Below are 20,946 nucleotides of genomic sequence, written 5' to 3'. Positions count from 1 at the left end.
TCATTCAACCCTGCTGCCTTAGTTCCTACTACTCCCTATGAAACTCTACAACTGCTCTCCTTTTTGTCCGTTGTGTGACCAGTGATCCCCGTTTTTACTCTTTACACCCATGACTGCAGTCCAGCCTATACCAGTAACACCATCAGCACATTACCAAATGATAACACAGTTTGTGGACACATCTCAGATAGTGACAAGTCTACCAAAAGAGATAAGATCCTGAAATTGTTAGTTTGGATTTCAGCAAACAACCTGACACTGAACACCAGGAAAACAAAGCAAATCATCTTTGACATCGGGAAGATGTCAGTGCAGACCAGCTCCCTGTCTACATCAGTGGTGACTGTGAGGGCTTATGCTGGTCTGTCCTGGACTACAAAGACCTCAGCAGTCACCAAAAAGATGTACAATTGTATAAGTCCTTTAGATGTGACCTTCACCAAGGTCAGGAAGAATATCTGGCACCCAGATATGAGAGAAAATTTGTCAGGATATTCAGGAGCAACCCAGCGACCAGCAAGGCTCAAGCCTGTTATGAAATGGAAATTGCTGGAACACCAGTGTCACTATTGACAGTGAAGCAAGGTTTTCTTCACCATGGGCTGAGAGGGTGCCAACCATGAAAGAAGCCCCTGCTACATCTTCAAGCTCGACTGAAATTTGGAGGATGGATTTGGAATGGATAAAGCAGGCCAACTTTAAGCTTCTCAACCTGAACCCTGTTAAACCCTACTGAATTTGTGGACTGCACTTATAAGCTGGGCCCATGCCAGGAAACCCACCAATTTAAATAAACTTCAAATTCTCCCAAGAGGAGTGGTCAAATATCCAACCAGAACTATGTCAGAGGCTAGTTGATGGCTCCCACAAGCATCTAGTTGAGGTGCAACTTATTAAGGGACATTCAAGCAAATATCAGTGGTGATGCAGATTTACATTTGAGCCACTTCAAATCTGTGCACCCATTTGTTGTTTTTTAAAATCATTAAAGGCGCATGCTGCATAACCATTCACACTCTGGAAATAATTGAAAGCACAAAATTACCATGTCATTCATGCCCATGATAATGCATGCAAACATTTATCTCAGCATATAGCACAGAAGTGGGTTTTATATGTTACCTCTTTTCGTTAAAATCGCAGAGAGGCACAAAACTCATATATAAAGTTGTTGTTAAGCAACTTGAACCCAGAGCTTTTATCTTGGCTGTGAGCTAATGCCATAATTCAGCACTATGAGTGTTTCACGTAGGATGCGTGTCCCTTCCCTTTAATCTTATTCTTAAACTAAGATGAGAAGTGGGTCTTCTGCCTGCTCCGCATCCAGCAGCTCCCTTCCTGCTGCTGCTGGATGCTGAGCAGGCAGGGACCCCGGTCGCCATTTTTATGGTAGATCCAGAAGCCCATCCCCCTCGCGCATCTTCACTGGGAAACGTTCCGACTTTCATTCAGCTCAGCGGGAAGCGCCCGGCCGCATGCACGGTACTGAAAAATGGCTTCACCAAGGACAATAACCATTGTGGCTCTTTCTTTTGCTCTGGGTTTATTTTTCGTGTTTATGGGGACCATTAAGCTCACCCCGAGACTAAGCAAAGATGCATACGACGAAATGGTGAGTAGCGTTGAGTCTTACCCGTGAAGTGTCCGCATCTTTGGGGGGGGGGGTAAAGGCCATTGTTCTGCGGTGACTACAGACTCAATGTGTAGGGAAGCTGACCTAAATAGTAAAAGGACGGGAAAATGAGTGTTTTAGATGCTGGGTTGCTCTTTTAATAGGCCTGTCTGTTGCTTGTTTTCCCAGTGGAGAGTCCTGTACGGTTATACAAATGACCTGCTATTATTGCCTGCAACAATACTTTTAGCACGCATGCTAAGCCACCGTGTTTTAGGATAAGACTCAAATTATTTTAGCAGTCATCCCTGTAAACAGATAGCATACATAAAATAGTTTAAAACGGGCCTATCCTTAGCTGAATATGGATGAATAATGAATGAATGAAAGCACTTCCTTTTTCTTTCTTCTTAAAACATGCTGTAATTCAGCTTAAAGATACAAAGAAGCATGCGGGATAATTAACAGTTTTGGAAGTGAGAGATTGGCCTTTATAACCTAAAATGTCTTGTAGCTCCCATGGATGGATGGATAGATAAGATAGATAGAGAAGCAACTTAGCAGTTGGAGAGCAATGGTGGCGCATTCGAGCAATTTCTGTGAGATGCACCTGCGGGTGCTGATGTTGAACTATCCTGTGGAAGATCATCGATGGCATGCCTGTTGGTTTAATTACTGCATTCCCAAGCTCACTGAATATCATAATTGGATGAGTTTGCAGGTTTTCTTGAGCAGTGAGCAATAGTGAGCAATAGGCTGGAGAGTCATTGTGCAGCCACAGTGATGATAAACTGTCATCTAGATGTTGTACCTGCTGACCTGAGTGTGGTGACTCCACCTGGTCCTTACATGGCCTCACTAAAGGACATTCATAGCAGCCTGTAGGCCAAAGTTACACACTATAGGTATTCATGAAGATTTCTTTTTTCTTTCTAGAAAAGGGCATACAAGAGTTATGCCAAAGCATTGCCGGGCCTGAAGAAGATCGGGATCAGCTCAGTCCTGCTACGTAAGATCATTGGCTCTCTGGAGGTGGGCTGTGGGGTGGTTCTCACCCTTGTACCAGGCCGGCCAAAGGACGTAGCCAACTTCTTGCTGCTGCTTGTCATGCTGGCTGTGCTCTTCTTTCACCAGCTAGTAGGAGACCCCCTGAAACGGTACGCCCACGCTCTAGTCTTTGGTATTCTGCTCACCTGCCGATTGCTCATTGCTCGCCAGAGTGATGACCGGCCAGAAAGAGAGGACAGCAGAGAGGAACAGCACATCAACGATCAGGAAAAGAACAAGGTCAAGCAGTCTTAAGGTCTTTCCTCTTGGTCTATGGATTGTAGTCATTCAAATTTTGAAGGAAACATTCACTCCTAGTAATAATACTACACACACACACATCCTCTGTCCCATCCAGCTGCTGACTGATGACTCTCACCTACTCCTCTACACTCTTACTGTGAAACTGAGAACTCCTGACCCATCCATCCTCTACATAACCGTGGACAATCGTACCTTTGGAAACTGATGAGCTCAGCTCATTGTCACGTTTATCCATCCCTGTTTCCCTATTTATTTCAGTCCTACACTGTGTTCAATGTTTTACTCTACTAAGAATCTCTGTTATGTTTTAGGTTGATTTGAGAATGCTGTTTTTCATTGAAGAATCTTTGTTGTTTTTCTTTCTAATTTGTTTTTATATTGTAGGTAGGAGAGGTTAATGATGAATTTCAAGCATGTTTAATTTGGTCAAATTTACAGAGTTTAAACTAAAAAAGGCACTGATAAGGGGAATTTTGGACTTGCTGTACTTTTTTAATTCGTCTTACATATCCAGGTCTGATGTTGATGCAGTGTTACCCAGTGACTCCTTCAGTTAAAAAAACAACCTATAAATCCTTTTTCATTTTTCATCTCAGTAGACTTTTGCAGAAGTACGCATGAAATCTTCTCAAAGTAAAATAAGCTGAATATCATCCTTTCAGTTCTGTTATTACACTGAAGTTGTTTAGCTGGGAATGATGGTGCTCGCTGCCTCAGACGTCGGCAGCCTGCTTGTACTGCAGAACACAACCAAATCAGAAGAGTATTTTCTCATTGAAACTCAATTTTACCATTTGTAATTCACAGTTGGAAGTCTTAAATTCTAATCACGGGTTTGTTTCTTCTTCTCTAAAGATATGAAAATAATTCCTACTGCGGTTGAAAATACTGTCAATTTTGAGACTCACAATATTTCTGTAAATGATATACTTAAAATAAAGAATTGGAGCTCAGCCTGACTAGTGCATTTCATTCCATTAAAGTTAACTAAAAATACCTTAAATATGAATCACGAGCTGCCCCCCCCCCCCCCCCCCCCCCCCGCCTTGTTATATAACTTCAGCCAGTCCCTGTCAAAGTAATTCCTTCATATTAGCACATATCCTACATACTACCTAGAAAAGTACTGTGTGCAACAGCTCTGCAAGAGAAGTCTTGGTCATTTTATTCTGTCCATTACACATAGATTGGTTTATTATAAAATGCTGCTTAACTCAGGCTGGCATTAAGTTATTATTGTCAGAAGGGACTGACTTTCGCACCTTTTTTTGTTTATGTGAATTTTCTCATAAGATGACTCCTGATGGCCTAAACTCAAAGCTGTGTCTGACACAGCAAAAAAAAAAAAAAGCCCTCATATGAGCAACAATCAAACAGGCTCACTGTACAGACTGGCTCTGATGGTTGTTTGTCTTAAGCCACTTTTCCTCCTGCTGAGCATGAAAGCTGGATGGGATATTTGTTACAGTTTGGATGAATGTTATAAGAAGAAGACACGCTTTAAAAATCATGCATTATGCATTCCCCAAAGGGCAAATTATGACAGATGTTTGCAGAACAGCTTTGTCCACATGAAAAGAGAAATTTGTTTGTGAGTTGTAGCTGAGATTTCTGGCATACTGAAGAAAATATTAGGTAAATGAAATATAATATGATCTCTGGAAAACTAATTCAATCCCTGCAAAATGGCATAGGCATCTTAGATCCTTTGCCCTGCGTGTTCTTAGATATGGACATGTCTTTTACAGGCATATTTACTAACATAGATACATATAACTATGGAAAAAAAAAATTCAGGATAGACATAGCATTTTGGGTTTTGCTGCTGAATTAAAGGAGGGCATTATTTTCTCTTGCAAAAGATGTTTTTCTAAAGGGGATAAATAAGGAGGCACTGAAGCACCACACTTTCACAAGCTGTTATCGTGGTTGCCACATTGATATTTTGGGATGAGCTACAATCTTTGTTCCAAAAGTTCATACGAAGTCCCACTTGATGTTTGTCGACTGTGCTTTTGATTTAAATTGTAAATGACAGATTTAAAAAAGAAATTCCATTTGACAAGGCTGATTTCTGCAAGGCTTGATCTGAAGATTTTCTGTGCCAGTTTTGGAAAAGACTGGAAAAAGGGCGAGTTATCAAAAATATTCTAACCAATCCATAAAGTCCAATATGGCTGTTACATTAATTAGTTAAGCATCAATATTCCATGGAAATTATGCCACAGAATATATGTGAGATGATCTATAGTGTAATGGTTTACAGATTTGCCTAAAACAATCAAAAGATGCCAAGTTTGATACAGGGAGGAGAAATAAATCCCTCTGGAGTTGAGTCAAGAAGGGCATTAAAATAGCTTTGTTCTACAAAAAAAAAAGATTGTATACATCTGGGATATTGTCCTCCCACTGTAGACTGCATTCGACTAAGGATCTGGCGTCTATATGTAGGAAGACTCAGAAGTGTTGGTATTTAATTTTGGACAAAGCGTTTGAAGGCTACAGGATTCAAGAATGGCTGGCAAGATATGAGGTGCTAAAATGTAACTTCATTAATGAAGTGAGATTTTTTGCTGTGAGCACCAAAGTAAATTAAAAGACTGATATAGCCTATATATCAGCTATTTCTAGGTTGATATGAAGGCTTCTAACCCTCCTTAAGTTCATTATCTGTAATTAATCTGTAATTTGTAGTTCTTTATAAGTGTCATATGAATGTAAACTGCATTTTCACAAAAAATGTGCTTTACAAACATATAACGGATTGAAAACAGAGTGAGCAGTAGTGGCTTGCTATGCATACAGTTAGGGTAAACACACAGCATTATTTTTGCTTTCTCAAAATAGGGTCCAGTTTTTTTAGGCCTGCGGCTCTTAAATAAATGCAACCCATAGATACCTGAGTAATTTTAGAGTGTCAGCTTCTTTGTTCACAGAGTGTTTAAGATATCTGACCGGTCCCTTTGTATTCTGTTCATCACTTTATTAAAAATGTAAAACATTTATTATGAAGAACAAATCTACACCAGTGACTATGAGGCACAGAATAACGATGGGCACTCAGCGAGGTGGAAGACGAAAGGACTACAACTCCCGCGAAGCAACAGAACGGGAAGCCCAGACTGCGCAAGCGCAGGGCAAACGGTCGCGCGGATGATTTGAGTTTTGTTTGAATGGCCGAAGACGAAGGGGGTTACCGTGTTTTTAAGTTTTGGCAATGTAGAGATGGCAGCAACGCAAAATCTGTCGGATTCAGACCAATCGTCTGTAAGCGACCAATCTGCGTCCAGTCGGAGCGGTAACAGAAGTATAAGAGTTGCAGAAAAGGAGAGGAGGAAGAACGAGGCGGAGGACCCGTTTGTTTTAGCTCTGAAATACTTCTCTGACGGTACGTCTAAATATAAACCTCCGCCCAACAACAGGCTGTGGCGTTACTGTTACTAACTATACAGTGTTTAACCTCAGCAGAAAACAGATGGAGAAAATCCAACGAGGCCTGAAAAAAAAAGTGTATGATTTCGTTACTTTTGTATTTAATGTGGCGTGTAACGCAGCTAGCTAGCATACGCCTCCCCTGTATTAGCATTGGGACCCCGGGGAAGCCAAAATACCAGCGTCTTTGGCTATTAGGTAACAGGCATTGTGTCGTGCCAAAACACAAAGGGGTCAGCAAGCTCGCTTAAACCTCTCACTTGATTGCATGGATATTCTTTTAAAACAAGAAAGAATGAGGAAAATACTCTAATACGTCTGTGGGACTCGTATTATCTCGAAGCTCTACTTCAAGCAATTTTAAGTCAGTCATAGTCGTTGTGAGCTAAACAAATTAAAATATGTATTTCACTGGATTTGATTAAAGTCTCTACTCATCACCCAAAGTTTGTTACTGTATGTTTTGCAGTAATATAATCTAATCTTTTATTTTGAAAAAACGTCTTCCCACTTCCCCTAAGCAGGTTTTGGTTCGGTGTAGTTATGCCATATTTAGAAGTTAATTGACTGCTGCTCATGTCAATGAAGATGGCCTTGATGTTTATATGTGGTGCACATATAGTTCTTTATTAGGGTACGCGTGTTGTCTAATCAGGTAATACAGCTCTGGAATATTTTCCACTTTTATGAATCTCCTGCAGTTCAGTTTTTAAGGAGGTTGCCAGAAAGCTGATTGTCTTACTTACTGGGATCACAGTGGGCTTTGGAATTCTGCATATTTTAAAGCGCTTCTAATATTTTATGTTAACATATGTAAAAGGGAGCATTTGGAGTAGAGCTTTAGGATTTTGAAGCGACTTGGATTCATCCTGAAATCATGGACGAAAAGTTGATACATGACCTGAGAGGTTTCGCTGAATTGAGATGGAAAAATAGTCACTCTTACTATCCATCTCATCCAATCATTTCCTTAACAACTTGCCCCTTTCCGTGTCATAGCTGACAGCGAGTGAGTCACAACTGTATCACAGGGCTATTATTCTTACATTCTCAGTGAAAACATAGATTAATTTGTTCTAAAAGATTTATGTGGTTAAACCAACCATCCATCGGGGCATCTATCGATTTATCGTCTGCTTACCCAATTCATTGTCACGGGGCCTGAAGCCTATCCCTGGTGTCATAAGGTGACAGGTGTGGTACACCCTGGACAGACCACCAGTTTGCTACAGGGTTAATGCATTAAATCAATAACCCAGACAAATATAGTAGATTGATAGCTTTCTTTTGAACTAAGTATTTCAAAATCTGTTGACTTATGTGGAGGATTTCCTTCAAATAGGTGGTTAGAAGAGTCTTATAGTAATTTTAAACAACCTAAGATGTAAATATTCAACTAAAATATCACTTGCAGCCAATGGAGTGGTGATGTAACTTGTAGTTACTGACGGGTAATCATCATTATTTTTAAACAAGCAGGTAAGCAATCTTCTGTCAGACCTAGTATTAAGCCAGCATTGAAAACACAAACATTCCAGTATTTACATGAACAGGAAAGTATAGACCTACGGCAGTCACAAGTAACTTTAACTGGGTAAAAAGGCTTTCAACACACTACATTATGCTTTACTACATGTCAGAAATTTGATTAACTTCATCATTTTTAATAATTGAGCACAACCTTTATTATAGTCTTTTAGCCGATTAGACATTAGTGTAGCATTTCTTAACCAGAAAGAATATGTGGAGCTGCAGTTCTTTCCAGTACAAGTGGATTTCCCATGATTTGGTTTTTGCATGACTTTGAACATTTGTGGTGCATGACAACAGGACTGAAAAACTGTGTTGTATTGAATTTTGAACCATCTCATGTGATTTTCAAGAGTCTTTATATTTCTTTAATTGTGCTCTTTTGACTCTTTGCTTTATTTTTCCCTCCAGAAATTAGTATCTCTCATAAATATTTAGATATGAGTTAATTATTCATCCAGGATTCTCTTCCATATCTTCACCATCTGTGTTCTTATTCTTGTTATTTTATGTTAGTTCTATTTAGTGCTAGTGATGAAGTGGTTAAAGGCACTGTTAGTGATGCATTCCTGAATTACTTGCCTACAGTGACCCTGGTTCCTGCAACTTATTAAACATCTTAAAAGGCATTGGATGCATTAATTAATTAACTTGGCATAAAAGGATTCAAGGATGAAATGATTCAAGAGACTGACATCACTTGGATGTTTTATTTTAGATCATTTTAGTTGTTTTTGTCTTCACATTTTTAATGTATTTTTTGTTATTTTCTTGAAAATGCAGAAAAAGGAATGTACCACACACCTTCTGATTAAATACTTTAGCATGTAAGCAATAAAGCATCAAACATTGTCTAGCATCAGCCAACTAATTTGTTATTACTTTTAACTAATCTGACAAATATTTTCACCCTGGAGCTGTGTTGTATCTAAATAACCCCCAATGTCCTTGTAACCAGGAAAAGTCTAAATTATTTCTGTGATTTGACTCTAGATGACAGCAGCGCTGTGGTGTGTTTTTGTTATTCTTAATGAGAAGCCAGCAAATGCGTGAATATTTGATGATGGATTTAACACTGAGCTAAATTGCGAAAACAGACAGTTTTTATGTCGCAGTGAGTAAACATGTAATAAACTGTTTTTCTGGGGGGTCTGATGAAGCAAACTGTTTATATCAGCTCATACCCTGTCATCCGATATCAAAGTTGCTGACTTATTCTAGTGTGTGAAACTGTTTTGTTTATGTTTTTGTTTTGTTTTGTTTGCTTCTCAGCTCATTAACACATTCCATTTTAAGGCCCTGCAAGTCACTTCTTTACATAAAACTGTTTACATCCATCTATCCATTCTCTTCCGCTGGTCCTTATGAGGGTAGGCTGGAGCCTATCCCAGCTACCATAGGGCGAGAGGCAGGGTACACCCTGGACAGATTGACAGTCTGTCGCATGGCTAACGCATCGAGACGGACAACCTTTCATACTCACATTCATACTTATGGGCAATTTAGAATCATGTCTTTCCTGAAGTCTTTTAGGAAATATCAGTGTAAGTGTTTTTTCCATTTATATAAATGTACACATTTTAATACAATGTCACCTCTCCTCCGTGTAGTTGAAGCAGGGACTCCTGTTCTGGGGAATGATGAGCTGGAGAAGAACCTGGTGCAAGTGGAAAAGGTGGCCTATAGTCAGGGACTTCCCCCAGAAGCAGTTTCTATTATGCTGGAGTTTGCCATGAGCCTCCGTATGGGTAAGACTGTCTTTGCATCAGCCTCAAACTGGGTAAATTGGGGAATTTCCAGCAGGGAGGATGGGCTTGTGTAACAGAATTATAGAGAGCAGGAGTCTGTCAGATTGAGGACCTAGCAAATGTACTTTTGGTTACACTTTTCACACTTAACTGAAGACACACTTAATTGAAAACAACAATTCACCAAACCTGCCAGTCTTTGTACTGTCAATAGAAAAAGAGAGCATAAGCACAACAGATCTATTGTAGTCTTCCACAATATAATATTGTGAAGGTTAATTGAAAAGATCTATATAGTAATATAATATTAATTGTATAGTTTATAAAGAATTATTATTTCTAATCGATGTGATGTGAGTTTCATTCTTTTAATTGTACAGTCATTTGGACAGTGTGAAAAAATGTGTGGTAATGTCTTTGATATTACGTCGTTCTGCACTCTTTAAGGCTTCTTTTGATAAATTTTGCTCTGAATTTTCTGTGCAGGGACTTCTCCATGTGTCCGGGTGCTCAAGTGTCTGATTCCTGCCTCTGTGGTGCCACAGGAGGCTGTTGTTCGAGCAGTGGTTTGGCTCAGCGTTGGCAAGATGCCCATCAGCACTCAAGTAAGTGCACGTAAAATATTTGCACTAAAGGAAATATTATAACTTCCAATCCTTCTTTAGGGATTCAGTTAACTTTTGGGGCAGTAAAACTTTGTTTGATGTGCCTAAAGCTTCTTCTCATTTTCTGTTCATTAATTATTGTCTGGAGGAATATTTGTCCAGGGAACGCGTGAGTCTGGCTGTGTTGCAGCTCTGTTTGAGCTCCAGTCGTGTCTGTTTAGTATAATGATTGTAAATCCACCAAGTCCAACTTTTCAGCTCTGCCACACTAAAATTAGCACAAGGTATATTTTGGGATTCCAAAGAGCAGCTGAAAAGCGCAGGAAGTGAGATGTAGGAGCAGTTAAGAGATACCAGCCAATTTTCAAAATAAAATGCAACTCAGGCTCAAATACTCCACTTCTGAAGTTCTTCTGGTGTGTTTTGAAGTTCAGACTTGTTTAGTTTTATGCCTTGTTTATTCCTGGGGTCACACTGAAGACATAATTTCATTGTTCTATTTGATAAGAGTGTGACATTAACGACCATCAAACTTACTTCTCTTCCATGCAGGTTCTTTTCATAAAGTGGGTATTGACTGTATTTGATATGATTGATGCAAAGGACCAGCTACGAGCAATTTATGGCTTCATCTTCAACTTTGTCACAGATGAAAATCTGGTAAGTGCTGGCGATCTTTATAATAATGGGTTGAAATGACTGTTTAGACAAATCCGATGGCATTTACACATGTCAGGCACGCTTTTCACTAAGCTGGACTGTGTTTTTAACAGCTGGCAAGATAAATAGTTATGTTTTAAAGGTGTGAATTGATTAATCATGTTGTCAAAATTTTTCAGTGTCCTTTCATCTGCCATCTCTTGTACCTTTTGACCCGAAAGGAAAGCGGTAAGCCAAATACTTTTATCCTTGAAATCAGATCCCTATACTATGAAAATACTATTCTCCCTTTTTTCAGTTTACTTCTTTGTTTCACCTTTTTCCTCATCACTTTTCTGAGGTTTTTTAACATCTCATTTTGTCGCGGTAGTGCGAGTCTTCAGAGTCAGGAAGCTACTGGAACTACAATCTAAACTGGTAAGCATCCTGCAGTTTTGATGTCGTCATTAATCAAGTGAATTTCATTATTTCCTTCCTCAGTGTGAGAATCATTTTGGAATTTAATTGCAGAAATGCAACGGCACAATTTTCCCATAAACAGTTACCCTCCAGTTGCCCATGTCGCGCATCTCATTATGAAAGAAACAAAAAATGTGATGCAGAGTACAAAGATGGGACTGATTGTTTATTGTTTTCTTCTCAGGGAAGACAGCCTTTCCTCCTGCACCTACTGTCACTTTACAAAGTGTTTTGCCCTGAACTGGTGACACTCTCCATTCCATCACGGATGAAGGTTTGTACCTAAAACATACTTGCTCTTGGAATACGACCATTCTCTGGAAAACAAAGCAAACATGGTGGTTTTCATCTTTTGTTGCAGAGTGGGTTTAGGAACCACATTTCTCCCTGGCAATCAGCATTGATTGCTGTCCAGAAGAGGAACGGTTTGCAAGGCGCTTCCAGCATGAGTCTGGTCACAAACAAGGATAAAACCAACCCAAGAAAAAGGGTATGCATCTTTTAATTGGGTTTGTAGCCAACCGTCAGCTACTGCTGCTGCCTGACAGTACCTTCCCAGCTTTTCATTTGTTGGAGGTTCACATTAGTGTGTACTTTATTTGTGCCAGCAAAAAAAATTGGCATATTTTCATTCAGATGTACACTGCAGATCATTTTCTTGATTACTTTGTACATTTTCTTGTGCTGCCTGATGCTTTTTTCCCTTCCGTTCATTATCATTGTGTTTTGAACTGTTAGTCAAAGGAGATACATAATTATTTGTATTCAAGCAGTTTATCATGATTTTAACTCCTTTGCTTTTTACTTTCTGCTTCTTTCTTAGAAACACTGCCACCTGGAATTTCCTGCTTTGATTCCTGCACTGAACAAAGAAGCTCAGTCTGAGCAGTCCTCCAGCAGAAGGATGGTCCCACTGGTGGAGCTCCACTCTTTTGCTCAGCTGTTGGAAAATATGCATCGTATAGAGGTAATTTCTCCTGTGATAAATCTCAGAGTTCTGCATCTGTCAAGTGCCGACACTCTTTCGCTGTGTTGCTTCCTCTTATCTAGTTCAATTTTACAGATCAGCTGTAAATCATTTCAGCAACAGAATATAATGTATTCTAGTTGGCCACTGAAGTGTCCCAGTAAATCAGATGCAGCAGGAAAATGAGAATCCCTTCTTCCTAACTACCAAGAAACACCAGCAGTGATGACAGCTGTCAAAGGAACACTGCGGTCTCAGGATGGCCTAATAGTGAAGCAAAAGACAAATCTATGATCTAAACTACTAACATGGAATTAAGAGAAAAGAGAATATATAATGAAAATTACTTTTTCACTTTTAGAACAAGTACACTGGCTACTTGAATGGATGGCAAGAACTTGTGGCTTAAACGGGTTTTATACGTTTTGTGTCTGCTTGGGTCCCTATCATGTAAATTTCGTCATTGAAGAGTGAGTGCAAGGAACTCACCTGTGGAGAACTGATATTATAACTCGTCAACTATGCATGCGCCCAGGCAGCAAGTTTAAAGTGGACTTGGACGAAGTAAAACAGGAGAGAATACTCTGTCGTGAGGACTCCAGCTGTCTGTGGCTTTAAACAGGCTTTTTCATAAGGAATATATATGTAAAGATGCAGCATCTCATACTGAGCCCCCACAGCAGGTTCACAAGAAAGGCAAAAGAGAAGGAGAAGTCCTTTTAAGGGGTCTCATAACAGGCGTATAACAAAAATACCAACTTCCTCAGGTGACTACTTACATTACAGAAGTTTTTTTTTGTATTAGGAATTTTCTTTTATGTTTAAATATGCAAACTGGGCATTGCCAGTTAAATTATGCGTGTAAATTGGCAAGAAATCCCGATCTTGGATCAAATCACATTTAAGTCACCAGTTCAGCAGGCTTTGAGTGACTCAGTAAAAACTTTGGGCGCATAGATATCAAATTGGAAAGTTTGGATATGCTACTGAAGTGAGGATTTTTGGATCAGAGTACAAGTATTTATAGAATGTTATACAATTATAATGTACTAGTAAAATAAATTCTTTACTTAAACATACACTTGAAGCGTCACCATTTGATTACATACACAAAATCCAACATTATTACTTTGCTTAAACAGCAGAGAAAGTGCAGTAAAAATATCTAAATGTGTATTTTGGGCTTTTATTTTCACAAGTGGGAAAGAAGACATGTTATTGATGCAAAATGGCACAACACCTCAAGTCTGACTGGTCCATAAGAATTTTTTTCCCTTTAGTAGCTGTGTTTAAATTGTGATATATCCTCTGGGCCACAGGGTGGCGCTGTGTTACTGTTGTATTTGTATGAGTTTATTGTGCTTGGCCATTAAAAACTTTGACCTAGAGAAACCACAGCGTAAGTGGCCTGTGGCTGTTTATTATATTAGAGCACAAACTGACTTCATGAGCAGAGTGCTTGTCATTTGTTTTTTAAACAGGCTGTTGCTTTTTTATTTTTACAGATATCATCAGCGTGTTATTTGTCCTTTATGAGTAATGAAAGCAAGGGATGTTAGTGGAGATGTATCCGAGTAATGCATTGGACAAAGTTGCAAAGCAAATGGTCATTTAGAGAGGCCTCTCCATAAATGTCTATTTGCCCTGCAGATTCAGTGACCTGATAAACCAATGTAAGTCATTTTAAAAGGATTGCAGGGTTTTATGCGTCATGCTACATAAATTCACCTCTTTCACTGCCCACAAAGCAAACGTGGACAATAAGGCTTGGAGGGCGTTGGTGCCAAATGTGTTTATGGCAGGGAGAGTGGTGCTTTGCCACGTGTTAGGAAAGACAGATGAGTACAATCAATTTCCCTCATAAAACTATTCGGTTACGGCATTGACAAAGGATCATTGATTATTTCCCTCACGGCCGGCGTTCTTGTTGTCAAAAGCAGAATGGTGCTTTTTCAGTTTAACGATACAGTTGCTCCATAATTACTGAAGAGCTGAGTTGTGTCCATTTACAGTCTGTCTTTCTCTCATTCTAATTCGTGTATTAAATTGACAAAGTCCCCATATTGAGAGGCAGCTGTTCAGCCACAATAAGGGACTGTATAAACTATCCAGTGTGGTGGAAGAAGTGTCCCAGTACTGCCATTATGGGGATTACCAGATACCGAGGAACTGGCTTAAAATTAGATTGGTGGCCAACCCTGTGATAAGGACACGATCATCTGTTGGTTCTTACACTCTTATTTATTTCAGCTTCTGTGTTTGTTTATTTGTTTTTTGCTTCTGTGTACCTGTTGTCTTTATGTGTCTTTCTGGTTATTTTAGTTTCTTAATCATAATTTTGCTTTGTGTTTCCACCAGCTGCCTGCTCAGATGGGCTCGCTGCTGGGTTCCAGTCTGGCGCTGCAGTACCTGGACTGTGTGCAGGATGAGTCTGCCCTCCTTCGCCTCAATTTCTGGTTAGGCTACGCTTTTCACGAAGGTAAGTCGGGAACGCACACTACACACTACATAACTGCTGTGACATGTTCTTTCTAGAAGTTAGAGGAAAAGCAGAGCTGACCTTGAGCTGAACCCCAACATAACTTTGTTGCCATGTTAAAGGGATTCTTTTACAGAAGGGTTTAAAGACATATGAGAATATGTCTCCGTGTGAAGATGCAGTGCATCTGAAATCTCCTGCTGTCCTCTTTGTAGTGCTCTGAATTTTTCACGCAGTAAATACCCTTTTTGACTGTATTTTTTAAAGAGTTTTTATTCTGTGGCGATGGAGGACCCAGTCAGACTTCAGAAGAAGCTCTCCAGTTTTTGAACAAGTTGCTGTCTGCACAGCACTTTCTGCAGGTGAGCCCCTGATAGCGACGTCCACAGCTCACTGACATCGTCATTATTTCTGATGCTCATTAACCTGGCGCCACACGCGTACCTGATACGTGCTGTGTACCAACGCTGAGCCAAAGATTTATTTCACATCATAATTTTCTCCAACAGGAGGGCTTTTCCAGTTCAGAGGTTTTCCTCTATAAATTTCTGAATGTTTGGGACGGCTCACTACTCCGTCCGCAGATCCTCGGCCTGCTGAGCAACATTCCGGTTGTTCCAAGTTCCCGTGAGTGTTGCCTCCACAGATCACTGCTTTCTATGACCGTCTTTCTTCACAGCTCAATTTTCTCTCCTTATGTCTGTCAACGTACACTTACATAACACAGGTTTTCTCTCTGATCTTGTCGTGCACTTGAATAAAATCACAGTCATGTTCTCATCTTAGCAAGCTGTCATTTTGTCCTTTATGTAGGGAACTGTAACGCATTGAATTGTACGTCAGGTACAATAGTGACCTTTTGTCTCCCCCTTCAGAGATCAGAAGGCTTCTGTTTGAGCCTCTCATGCAGCTTTTCTTCACATCCTCGCTGTTTTTCAAGGTAGGCTTTTCTTTCGCAGACACAAACAGATCAAACTTGCTCCCATTACTGTTCAAAGTTATTAGGAAAAAAAATGCAGTAGTGAAAAACAGCGCAACAAAGCCCTTGAGTAGTTCAGTGTTTAACAAGCTGCATAATTGGTTCTTTTTCTCTCTTTCGTGTTTGTATCTCTGCAGTGTGGACTGATGGAGTGTCTTAACAATATGCTGTTGAAGTGGTTGACCTGGCACTCCATTTATGCTCTGGAAGACGACCTGGACATCAGCCTCAACAGCCACACGTCCATGTGAGTTTCACATCTGTTCAGTTATATTTAGTTCCATGTATATAGCGTGTTTTCTGAGCAATAGTCACTTCAAGGGAAGTAAACCTGGATGATTTAGCAATCTGACGTTAGCATGCAGTAGAAAGTAGGGAGGAAGACAGAGTCCTGCAGCAGAATCGTATGTATGAGTGTGTCAGTGCCTCGCTGCAACACTCCATGAAGCACATCAAACTCCACTCTCTGTGTTCCCCCGTGGGGCTCAGTCAGCTCACCGCGCTCATCCATAGTACTGTCCAAACACCTCACATTCTCCACGATGATCGCTGGAACAGCTCCTGCTCTGAGACCCCGTTGTTTTCTCCGTAGCTTCTCCAGGATTACAGGCTTTGCTCGTGGAAGTAAAAACTGTCAGCACGACCAACAGCTGAAGACAAGGCAGAGGAAAATACAAACACCAGGAACAGCAAACAGAACAAAACACAAACTACAGGAGAGTGCAGACAGAAGTTAATGGCTTACAATAGTGAGAAATTCGTAGAGGAAAGAAAAGAGAGGTACCGAAACAAAACACTCAGTACATCATGGGAGGTTCCGCCTGAGCCTGTAGGAGTATAAGCAGTGGATGGTTCGGTTTAAACCATAACTATAGGCTTTATCAGAAAGGAAAGTTCGAAATTATTAAGAGGTCTTTAAAATATGATGATGTAATTTGATCATTCAAGGCTTTGTATGTAAATGATTTTGAATGTAATCCTAGATTTGGAAAGCCTTTAGAACAACCTGATGATATGGAATTATAGATTTTCAGCCTAGAAGTTAAAAAAAAAAATCCATGATATAGTTTTTCACTGTTGCTTTGAGATGGGATTTTTTGAATATTGGTAGAACTGTAAAGAGAAAGAAGCCAGACCTCAAGCTTAAGTTTATTAGGGAGTGAATGACACATCCTGCAGGCCAAGTAATGTAATACATAGCGGATATCTGGTTAGACACCCATGTTCTGAGAACTTAAAGTGCCAAATATGATAACCTAATTATAAAATTACATCTGCTTCCTGCTTTCTTGATGCTTGAAACTTGTACTTTGTGTCACGAAATGCTTTCTCATAGAAGTTGGCTTTTTATTTATTGTGCCTTAATTGACTAATTACTTTTCCCCAAGGACAAAACAGTAGTTTTAATTTTGATTATTGGCAAATTAAGTTAAATGTCAAGTCTCTTGTTGCAACTTTTTTTTTTTAATTTTTGATTACGTTAAATCTTGAAAGACAACTGACATTTGTATATGTTGCAACTATTTATCTTGAATTGAATCCATCTGTTATCCACTGGCAGCTAAAGCAAATCAGTCTTTATTGTATGTTTTCCCTTTGGGTTTTGAGCTCGTTTATACAAGTCCTTTATTTGAAATTTGTTTGGGAACAAGTGGCACCTTAATATTCCAGGGAAACGATTTTCTAGCTTCCAAATTGAAGGGTGGCGTACGAGTCAATTATGTTTAAATGCCTGAGCTTCATCACTTGTTTAATCCTGCAATAAATGCCTTCAGTCAGTGGAAAGATCCATTTTACTCAGTGCCATTTCCAAGTTCACCTGTGGTATTTACCCAGTGTACAACTCATTGAAGAAATCATTGATCACGCATTGTGTTTGTATCTGTTTGATTCAGTGTTTGTCATTTGTGTTTGCAGTGAGCTGCTTTGGATAGATTCCTGTGTTTTTATATGAAAAACTGCAACAAAGTTTCAAAGGACATGAGTTAAAGGCTGTCACAGGTGTCATTTAACATCCGTTTTGGGTAAAGTGACTCTCTTTTGCCCTGTGTTCCAGAAACATGACTCTGTCGGGGTTTAAGGATTCGGTGATGGAGCTGATTCACTTTGTGGGTCGACTGGCCTCTGTGGGCCTTCAGCTTGAAGGCTGTCACTGTCTCCTCCTCAGCTTCGTCCTGGACTTCTATGAGACGGTAAAAAGAAGAAGAAGCTGGAGTTAATGATTTTATCTGTTTTGTCATAATCTGTGTTTGCGATTTGTTATTGTCTCTATATAGTGACACAAAAAATAAAACATCCTCGAGATGTTTCACCACCCCTACCTTGCAGAATGATGGTATTTGTAGGGTCTGACACCTTAAAAACACAAGCCCAGTCTTATTTAGCAAAATGCAAGTAGAGGGAGAGAACATGAGATTCCCTGAACAGCTTTAAAGATCAACTTGTAGCAGAGCACACTCTTTCTAAAAGGTTCAGCGGGGATGCATATTCTATGTCTGAGCCTCTGCTTTAACGTTTTTAATCTCTGTGGGTGTTTGTTACATGTTTTTCTCCTCCCGCAGGTTTGTGACACATTTCTGAAGTATGGCCTCCCTCTCATAGTGATGCCTCCAGCTGGAGTCTTTTACCCAGCCCTGTTTGCCACTGACCCCGTCAGCGTGGACCGACTGGCCTACATCATGCACAGGTGGGTGCTCAGCACCTCTATGGGAAGCTGCCATAAGCTTATCTTAATGCATACATTAGCAATGCCCTAAATGTAGTATGTCATATGCTGCTTATACATATTTGATAAAGGGACTGAATTGGAATCAAATGGCTTAATTGAACTTGCATGTTAAGGCATTATTAATGATGGAGGCCAGGGGGCAATACCCTAAAGCCCAGATTCTTTCCTTACGTGGAATTCTAGTATCATTTATAACTCCAGGCTTTAATAACACACGTCCTTATAGCCTAACTAATTGAGTACACCCTGGGGTTTTAAAATAATTTTACCAAAGCTAAGAGTAAAAAGCCGTGACTCCAAAATTAAAACGTAATTGCACGGTGTGTTTTGACTGACCATAGAGAACTGGCTGTTGTGCAGTGATTTATGATCACAGAGGCCACTGGTCCATTGCTTTTATTTATTTATTTTTCTTCTATTTTCATCAGGTACAAAGTGAACTTGACATCAGCCAAGAGCCAAGAGAAAGTGACAGAGGTAAAGATTGATGCTTATTGTTTTTGTTATGTGAAAATGAACATGTGAACAATATTATACATTAATTTTCTGCTTTAATGTTTTAGTCGATGCTCTCTCTGTGTTTTGCCCCTTCATTCACTTTCGTAGATTTAATAGTAAAGCTCCTTAGGAGTCTACAAGCATCTACTTAAACCTGGTGACTTTAATATCTTCTCAGATGTGAACTTAAAGTTGTCCTTTATTACAGCAGTCACTGTGAGCTGCGAATTTGAAAGTACATGTCAGTCAAGCCAGTATGTGTGCCTGAAAATGTCATTGGCAGCCTTTATTAAGTAAAACAGCCTTGGTAAATGGTATTCAGATTAATCATCGCAGCATCAGATCTCTGTAGTTCGGCTATACTCTTACTCCACTTTCTTAGTTTCTCCTTTTGGAAATGTGCTTCTCAGCAGGCCTTTCACATCAGCCGCCAGACTTTCCGTGAGTTCAACCACTACGTCGTCATCATGGTCAACTGCCTGTGGAACTCCAGAATGTTTTATCCAGGGATGGGCGTACAGCTGGGAGAGGAGCTGCTTCTCAAGAGTAACGTGCCACAGTACGGGTCGAGCTTCGACCTCGTCCACCATCCTGCCTTCATGAGCTACGCGGTCAACTTTCACCAGAAGGTGAGTGCGCGTCATTTGTCTTGATTTGGATTGAATCCTACATTCTACAGTAAAACCCATGCTTATTTTCATACCGCACAGGGAATTTGAATCAGCAGGCAGCGCGGTTATTCATCTTACAGACCAGCTAAATGTGGTGTTAATGTATCTTTCACAGATGATGCATTAATACAGAAGGAGATTTTATTATTAATGAGTGCAGCGTGAGATGGGGTTTTTCATCAAGTTTAATAATATCCGCACCTTTTTTATTTTTTGGTTGGGTCCAACTGCATCATCCAGCAGTGATCCTGTGAGATTCGCGAAGGCTGGCTGTCGATAAATATTAATGTTCTCTTTTCATCAGTGTTGGCCGGGGAAAAAGGACATGGACCTCAATTCCATAAAGGTATGAGAGGTTCCTTTTCATTTCCCTGCATTTATAATAAAGTTCAGGTGTAGTTTGATGTGCATCGGTCATGTTTCATAGATTAATAGAGACATCTTTGATCACACAAATCTTCAGATGTCTGCAATCTGACCTGACATGTTTCTGTGTGTGTGTGTTTCAGCACTCCAAGCCATGGAATTGGTACCTGGAGTATTTGTTCACTCAGGGCTATGACGGCCTTAAACATTTTGTTCAGAGTAACATCAGCTGGCAGCTGAAAGCAGACGATGGTCAGGTTGACGCACAGCGGAGGTAGAAGCTGAACCCGGCAGAGAAGAAAAAAAGCACCAACTCGCTTCTTATATCCCCCCTTTTTAAAAAAAGACTTGTACATATTTTTCCCCTCGCCTCTTCCAAGTGTGCGAGTCGTTTTTATGTAAATACATTTATCTGTCCTTATTGTCTTGTACATTTAACAATGATGGCATAATGTGTTTTTTTTTCCCCCTTGTACAGCTTGTCAGCTGCAAACCTATTAATTGCACTCTTGAAAAATAAATAAGTGTAAGACTTTTCCTTTTTTATGCAAATAAATAACACCTGTTGTTTCTAAAGAACACAGCACTCACAGTTCATAGTTTATTTTAAAATAATTTAAATCCCTGAGTTTTGCTTCTTTCTCGTGAATTCTAGTCCACCATTATAAAATGGTATTTGTCTAATTTCGGTGCGAGCCAACCTGGATCATACCCTACTTGTATTTTTTTTTAAATGCTTTAAAACAAAACAAAAGCACTACGTGGACTTGAAGTTTCTTCTTTTTTTATTTTATCCTAAGTCAGAATCTTGAATGTTTAACTTCTGTTGTGCACGTGTGTGTATATTGTCCACATTTCTTCATTTCAGGATAATTTTGAAGTTTATTGAAGAAAATACTTT

At 39.7% G+C, this 20,946-nt stretch overlaps 2 protein-coding genes across 3 annotated transcripts; both read left to right on the top strand.

The window, feature by feature from the left end:
- The first annotated feature begins 1,296 nt into the window (after window positions 1-1,296).
- Window positions 1,297-3,876, top strand: tmem35 (transmembrane protein 35). The gene is made up of 2 exons (XM_026180582.2): window positions 1,297-1,612; window positions 2,549-3,876. The coding sequence occupies exons 1-2, from the start codon at window positions 1,493-1,495 to the stop codon at window positions 2,912-2,914; spliced, it is 486 nt and encodes a 161-aa protein (XP_026036367.1). The 5' UTR covers window positions 1,297-1,492; the 3' UTR covers window positions 2,915-3,876.
- A 2,154-nt stretch (window positions 3,877-6,030) lies between these two features.
- Window positions 6,031-20,624, top strand: cenpi (centromere protein I). Of its 2 annotated transcripts, none has more exons than XM_026145397.2 (20): window positions 6,031-6,311; window positions 9,496-9,633; window positions 10,120-10,238; window positions 10,791-10,898; window positions 11,078-11,126; window positions 11,269-11,315; window positions 11,542-11,631; window positions 11,719-11,847; window positions 12,181-12,324; window positions 14,683-14,803; window positions 15,071-15,165; window positions 15,313-15,430; window positions 15,679-15,743; window positions 15,920-16,029; window positions 17,839-17,974; window positions 18,344-18,468; window positions 18,939-18,987; window positions 19,422-19,637; window positions 19,984-20,025; window positions 20,189-20,624. In XM_026145397.2, exons 1-20 carry the CDS (start codon window positions 6,149-6,151, stop codon window positions 20,321-20,323), a joined length of 2,199 nt encoding a protein of 732 aa, XP_026001182.2. In that variant the 5' UTR covers window positions 6,031-6,148; the 3' UTR covers window positions 20,324-20,624. The 2 variants fall into 2 exon arrangements, with proteins under 2 accessions (XP_026001182.2, XP_026001172.2); XM_026145387.2 differs by having other exon boundaries at window positions 6,033-6,311; window positions 19,419-19,637.
- Window positions 20,625-20,946: the final 322 nt, after the last annotated feature.

The sequence above is a fragment of the Astatotilapia calliptera genome, chromosome 2 (genome assembly GCF_964374335.1).
Source record: "Astatotilapia calliptera chromosome 2, fAstCal68.1, whole genome shotgun sequence".
NCBI lineage: Eukaryota > Metazoa > Chordata > Actinopteri > Cichliformes > Cichlidae > Astatotilapia > Astatotilapia calliptera.
Note: the sequence above shows the minus strand (reverse complement) of the source record. Positions and strands in the feature narration are given on the sequence as shown.